This window comes from Saprolegnia parasitica, assembly GCF_000151545.1.
Source record: "Saprolegnia parasitica CBS 223.65 unplaced genomic scaffold supercont2.265, whole genome shotgun sequence".
Taxonomy (NCBI): domain Eukaryota; phylum Oomycota; class Saprolegniomycetes; order Saprolegniales; family Saprolegniaceae; genus Saprolegnia; species Saprolegnia parasitica.
In genome coordinates, this window is record NW_012156659.1 from 10,496 (window position 1) to 16,241 (window position 5,746).

At 55.8% G+C, this 5,746-nt stretch overlaps 2 protein-coding genes across 2 annotated transcripts; one reads left to right on the forward strand and one right to left on the reverse strand.

The window, feature by feature from the left end:
• The first annotated feature begins 1,931 nt into the window (after positions 1-1,931).
• On the forward strand, positions 1,932-5,000 carry SPRG_15288 (hypothetical protein). The gene is made up of 18 exons (XM_012355563.1): positions 1,932-2,105; positions 2,152-2,210; positions 2,257-2,423; positions 2,476-2,625; positions 2,692-2,730; positions 2,783-2,851; positions 2,896-2,931; positions 2,984-3,049; positions 3,098-3,242; positions 3,292-3,465; positions 3,511-3,682; positions 3,731-3,862; positions 3,912-4,009; positions 4,064-4,191; positions 4,241-4,431; positions 4,483-4,548; positions 4,590-4,707; positions 4,764-5,000. Exons 1-18 carry the CDS (start codon positions 1,939-1,941, stop codon positions 4,923-4,925), a joined length of 2,139 nt encoding a protein of 712 aa, XP_012210953.1. The 5' UTR covers positions 1,932-1,938; the 3' UTR covers positions 4,926-5,000.
• Positions 5,001-5,481: 481 nt separating this feature from the next.
• On the reverse strand, positions 5,482-5,709 carry SPRG_15289 (hypothetical protein; the record flags this gene model as incomplete). Its single annotated transcript, XM_012355564.1, has 1 exon — positions 5,482-5,709. A coding segment is annotated over one exon (228 nt), but the record flags the coding sequence as incomplete, so codon positions are not given.
• Positions 5,710-5,746: the final 37 nt, after the last annotated feature.

The window sequence follows — 5,746 nt, forward strand, 5'->3', positions numbered from 1 at the left end:
CACAATGTTGCGGCTCGACGCTTGCAGCTGTGCAATTTCCAGTTGCATCTTTTGGATCATGGCCTCTTTCTCTTCGTCGACGGTCACCGGCCCCGGCTTCTCGACCGTGATGGTGAGCACGAGCTGCGAGTTGACGCGCTGCTTGCGAAACTCGTCGGGCACGGCGAGCGTAAACGACCGGCGCTTGGCTTCGTTTTGCTGCTCGAATTGCGCGAGCGGGAGCACCGTCGTGCCAATGAGATCGTCATCGCTCGCGCTGTCGTGGTCGTACACTTGCACGTCGAGGACCTTCGTAAACATGTCCCCTTGCGTCAAGTGGAACTCGTAGCAGCAGTTGTCCCAGACAGGGTTGAGGTCTTTTGGGATCACGGGGCTCTTGTGTCGCTGCGACTCGACCGAGAAGATGACATACGGGTCGCTCGTCGCCTTGCGCAAGAGCGCAAAGTCTGCCGCCGCCAAGTCCATGGCCTGGTGCAACTGGACCTTCAGGAGGCGGGGCACGAACGAGCCGTCGACAATGTGTTCGCCCGCAATGACCTCGATCGAGAGGTACAGCTGACTGTTGACCTTTTGCCGCTCAAACTCGGCGGGCACGTTCAAGTTGTACGAGCGCATCTTGGCACTGCTGTCGAGGCCGTCAATCTGCTTGGCAAACTGCGCGAGCGGAATCGCAAGCGTCCCGATGATGTCGTCCGCCGACAGATCGTCTTCGTCCATGACCTGGATGTCGAGCACCTTGGTGTACAAGTCGCCTTGCGTAATGTTGAAGTCGTACACGCAGCCTTCCCAGACCGGGTTGAGCTCGCGCAGCAGCACCGGCGTCTTGAAGCGCTGCCGGTCAATCGAGAGAATCACATATGGGTCGCTCGTCGCCTTGCGCAAGAGGGCAAAGTCCGCGGCCGCCAAGTCGGTCGCCTTGTGCACGTGGACGCGCAGAGTGCATGGGCGGTAGGTCGCCATGATGCTTGTCGGCGTCTCGGAAATGACAAAGTGGCGGCTGCGACACAAAAATAGAAAAAGACAGCGTTTTAAAATACAACGTTTCTCTTGGTTTTAGTATGCAGCATCAACGAGAGTGCCCCCGCTGGGCCACCTCTCTATCTAAAAGCACGCCACTTTGGCGTTGCGAGCCAAAGTGATCGGCGACATTCGCCTCGCGTTCGCGTCCTGTATATACCGTGTCGAGGTAGATACCAGTGCAGGTTGTATACAGCGCCCAGGATAAGCACAATCGCATGCGCAATACAGGGCGAGGCGTCTACGACCCACCTGTGGTTGCGTTGGTTTAGCCAACACCAATGTCTCTCCCAGTCGGTGCGGTGTATTCCATTTCTCGTATCAGTCTCACTGTCAAAGGTTGTCGGTGGCGTCCAGAGATTGTTTCATCGAAGCAGGTGGCCGACCCCACGACGCGAGAAGGGCCGAGTACCTTGAAGAAGTGTGCGTCGACATCTTCATTCTGGCTCCAAGATCCTTGAAGTGGATCCTAGCTACTCGCTTCTGGAACGATCGCTTGCGGGCTCAGCGATCCCAGGCGGCGATCCGCCTGGGACCGACGTCCCTGCATGAGCACAGGCACCCGACGCATCGTTTCCATAGAGAAAGAAACACGTATTAATACTGTCGCTTGGCCTTGGCCGCACCGCCGCGTCCCATGCAAGCACCGGAGACTAAAAGGATAAAACGACATTTAAATAAGACAGATATGGTAATTGCATTCCGATGCGCTCGCACCGGTATGCAATGCAGCAGAGTCGATCCCACGACCCAAAGTGATCAAGAGCCGTGCATACACCGTCATCGCGTTGTAGCGTCTCTATCAAGTACCCCTACAACAGCAACGTCGGGGCAGTCGCGTGGTGCCCGATCCCGATGACTCCAATATTGGTGTGGTATAGAAAAACCTATAGTGTGGATCTTGTCGAAACGACGCGCAACATGGCGGCGACCAAGTCGCGGACCGGCCGCAAGGTGCTCGATACCAAGACTGGCAAGATCGTCGCAGAGTTCAAGGAAGATTCGATTCGCCTACGCGTCTATGATCCAGACAACACCAACGTCGCCACCAACCCGTACCGAGCCATTACCCGCGCCAACCTCCGCTTGTGCGTCAACCTCCACCACCATGGCATGTGATTTTCACGCGAGTAGAAAGGTCGTCAATCGGCTCTTTCACTGCAATGCATATTATGCGCGTGATCCGTTTGGAAGTACGTGGACGCGATGACGACGGCGCGTTGTACGACATGGATCTAGTGGTACTGTGGCCGCGCGAGTGGCAGCTCAAAATGATGCCCGCGACGCCCTCCGAGCCTTGGTGCTACGACATCGTCGAGAGCGACGAGCCGCTGCCCTTTGATGATGCAATGGACACGCGCTACGAAGGCTACACGGTGATTAAAGTGGCCAATGTCCCGAAAGAGGTGCCAGACAGTATCCTATTGTAGTCTTGTGATCGTTTTCTCTCAATGCTAGTGCACCGAGATGGACTTACGGCACTGGCTTCTCCACGGCCTTCTCATGGACTACGACCAAATCCACGACGCAAAGTTCAAGCTCTCGGTGCTGGAGAAGAAGAAGGACCTCCTTCTCGACCGCCTCGAGACCGTTGGCACGATGCAAGTGGTACCTGCCTGCTTTGACTTGGATGTGAACAACGACAACGATTGCCAAGTCGACGTATGGTGCTAGAGCGGAAAGAAGGCGGAGCAGGTCGACACGCGGCAGCAAGTCGCGCAATGCGCAACAGCAAGCCTTAGACAATCAAATTCAAACGACAAAGGAGTGCATCAAGCGCTGGACGCGGCTCTTTCTGAGCGAACCCGTCACCCTGAGCTACCTCAAAGACGGCGTATGCATCACGATTTATGTGATTCTACAACAAAACATCGATAGACCGAGCACCGGTTTGTCGACGCGGCCAAGGAAAACGTACTACGAACTTGGCTTGAATTGCGATTGCAACCCACTTGCGATATTGTAGGAGAAAGAAAAATACCACTGGTTTGCCGACTTTACGAGTCTGCGTGGCCACGACCTTGCGCTCATGGTGCACCTTCGATGTGTGTCTACAATAGTAGGACAATATTGTATGTAGGCCATCCATAAACGCGACTGGGGGGACCTCCGCTTGGCTAAAACGCGCCCTGTACCGACCGTCTCGTGCGACGAATTTGACGACCCATCGCTGGAAGTCAACATGCGCATGGTGCGCATCTCCCGCGTCAAGCACGGCCCTGGCGGTGTGCCAACGATGAATCGATCACTTCTGAAAACGTCGAGAACGCGTAGATTACTATGCCACCGACGACCTGCCGACCGACGACGACTTTCATTTTAGCTCGATCGATGCCATGTACCGGGGGGCGTGGGTCGACGGCACCAAGCATGACCCCAAGGCCATCGAGTACACGAATTATGGCGTCTACAAGGGCAGCTACGAGTACAACGTGCGACGCGGCTACGGTATTATATCCCATGCATCATTTCGTGCCCATGTCTTTGTGGTAGGGGTCATGGTCTATGGCCGCGGCGACGAATATGCGGGCGACTTTGACGTCCCTCGGTCCAAGTACGAGCTACGACCCAAGCCCGAACCATACCCCAAGCCCGTGCTGCCAACGCAATTCCAGATCGGTGTCCCTCACGGCACAGGGACCATCAAGTTTGCAGATGGCGCCACGTACGACACTACTGTCTTGACTTTAAAAGCGAAGACATGACCGAGTAGGTACGAAGGCGAGATGGCGAACGGCCAAGTCACGGGCCGCGGGCGCTACGTCTCGTCCGCGGGTGTGATCGAAGAAGGCATCTTCTTCGAAGGTCTCTTGCACGGCCCTGGGTACCGCAAGGAGCCCAACGGGTTCGCGCTCTTGCCTCATGACTCAACCCGAGCCCTACCCTACCCCTAGGTTGTGCGAGGAAGGTGTGTTTGAGCACGGCGTTTTGAACGGACTTGGGACGCAGACCAACCAGTACAACGACGTCTATAACGGCTCGTTTCGAGATGGTGGGAAGCGTTTGAATTAAGAAAAGTTGACCGAGGGAAACATTGATGATGTAGGCGCCAAGTGCGGCCGCGGTGTGCTGGAATCCCACGACGGCAGCACTTTGCGAGCCTTTTGGTACAATGATCTGCCGTCCGGGCGTGGCGACCTAGCGTACCACCAGACGCTGCCGTCCGATCCAGAGGTACATGACAAACGAAGCCTGCATTGTCGCTTCCCAGATGTCGGCGTAGACCAGTGTTCGGTTTCTGTATGAAGGGTCGTTTAGTCAAGGCAAGGTCAAGGGCCGCCACCGCCACATCGACGTCGACCACGCAACGATCGGGCACATTCCATTCACGACCTATGGAAAGAGTCCCGTGCATCTGGCCTACCCCATGGCCTTGGGCAGTGCGCTCTACAAGCAGCAGTGGCGCCGGCACAAGTGGCCAAATACATCTTATTCGAGCACAATGACTCACCTCGCGTCATGTAGAAACCTCCGTCGGCGAGCCGACCGTGAGGATTCCTACAAGGACGACCAAGAGCGCGCGAATCTCAAGTTGTTTTTCGACGGAAGTACCGTTCTCATCGGAAGTGTAGACTCTACTACGAGCTGCTCGATGACTTTTACGAAGCGTGGGCCGACCACATTCGATCGCTGAGCCACCCGGACGCGCCCCTGACCGAGGAGCAGCTCTTGCGGCAGCGCCAAGAACGGGTAAAACAATTTATACTAGTATGTCGCAAAATTGTCTATCGAACCATTGGTTCTAGCTGCGCATTGGCAAACCGAAGAAGACGCTGGCGCAGTTTCCATCCTATCTCCAGCGGGTGCCGCTTCGGTTCAAGGATGCAATTACATTGGGGCTCTTAGCGCACGAGAATGCCGAAGAAGAGACGCGCATACGCCGACGCCTCGTCGTTCCGCCAGAGTAATCACGCGGCGTGGTTGGCCCACAACGACGGCCGACGAGCTCCCACGTCAGTGGTACATGTCTCTTACGACCAGCGCTGGTGCATATTTGGCGTTGTATTTTTGCGCATTTGATGGGCTTGCGTTGAAAGATTGATACTAAATCGGGCGAATACACCGTCTTGGACGGGTGGCTGATGCCAAGCACACGATACATTGGATCGCACGCCCAGAGACAATGTTGGAGCAAGGATAAGCAAGAATACACGCTGTTGTGGTTGGTGCCCACGACTTGTACACTACACGTGCATGCAGTTCTGCTTGCATCTCAAGTTGAAGCTTGACACCACTGCCCCTACATTCAGGTCTAGGTTTAGCTTCTTGTAGTACATGTACTGTATAATTCACTCACTCTTCATTTCAACGCCTCTTGAGCACCTGTCTTCCACCACCCTTGGTGCGCAGTCGAAGCAGGTCTCAACACACGCCGTGCAAGGATGGACCGCGCATGATGGACGGTGAAGAAGCCCGTCATTGAAGCACAAAATGATGAAAATTAGATAAGAGCCAACAAGGAAGCTAGCGACGCTTCCGCTTGGGAATCGTCGTCGCCGGACGCATGGCGTACGTCGTTGGCGCCGTTTCCGCCGACGCAAGCGCGGGCCAGTACCGAAACATGACCTCCGAGAGAGCCAACGTCACGACGGGCGTCGTAATGACGAGCGCGTTCGCTGGTGCGTTGGACGGCTCGTGCAGCTGGCAGAGCAGGATCGTCTTCTTGACGTCTTCGCTGAGCCGCGTGAGCACCTAGACCACCGGCCCGCGTCTCGACTGTGCCAGTTCA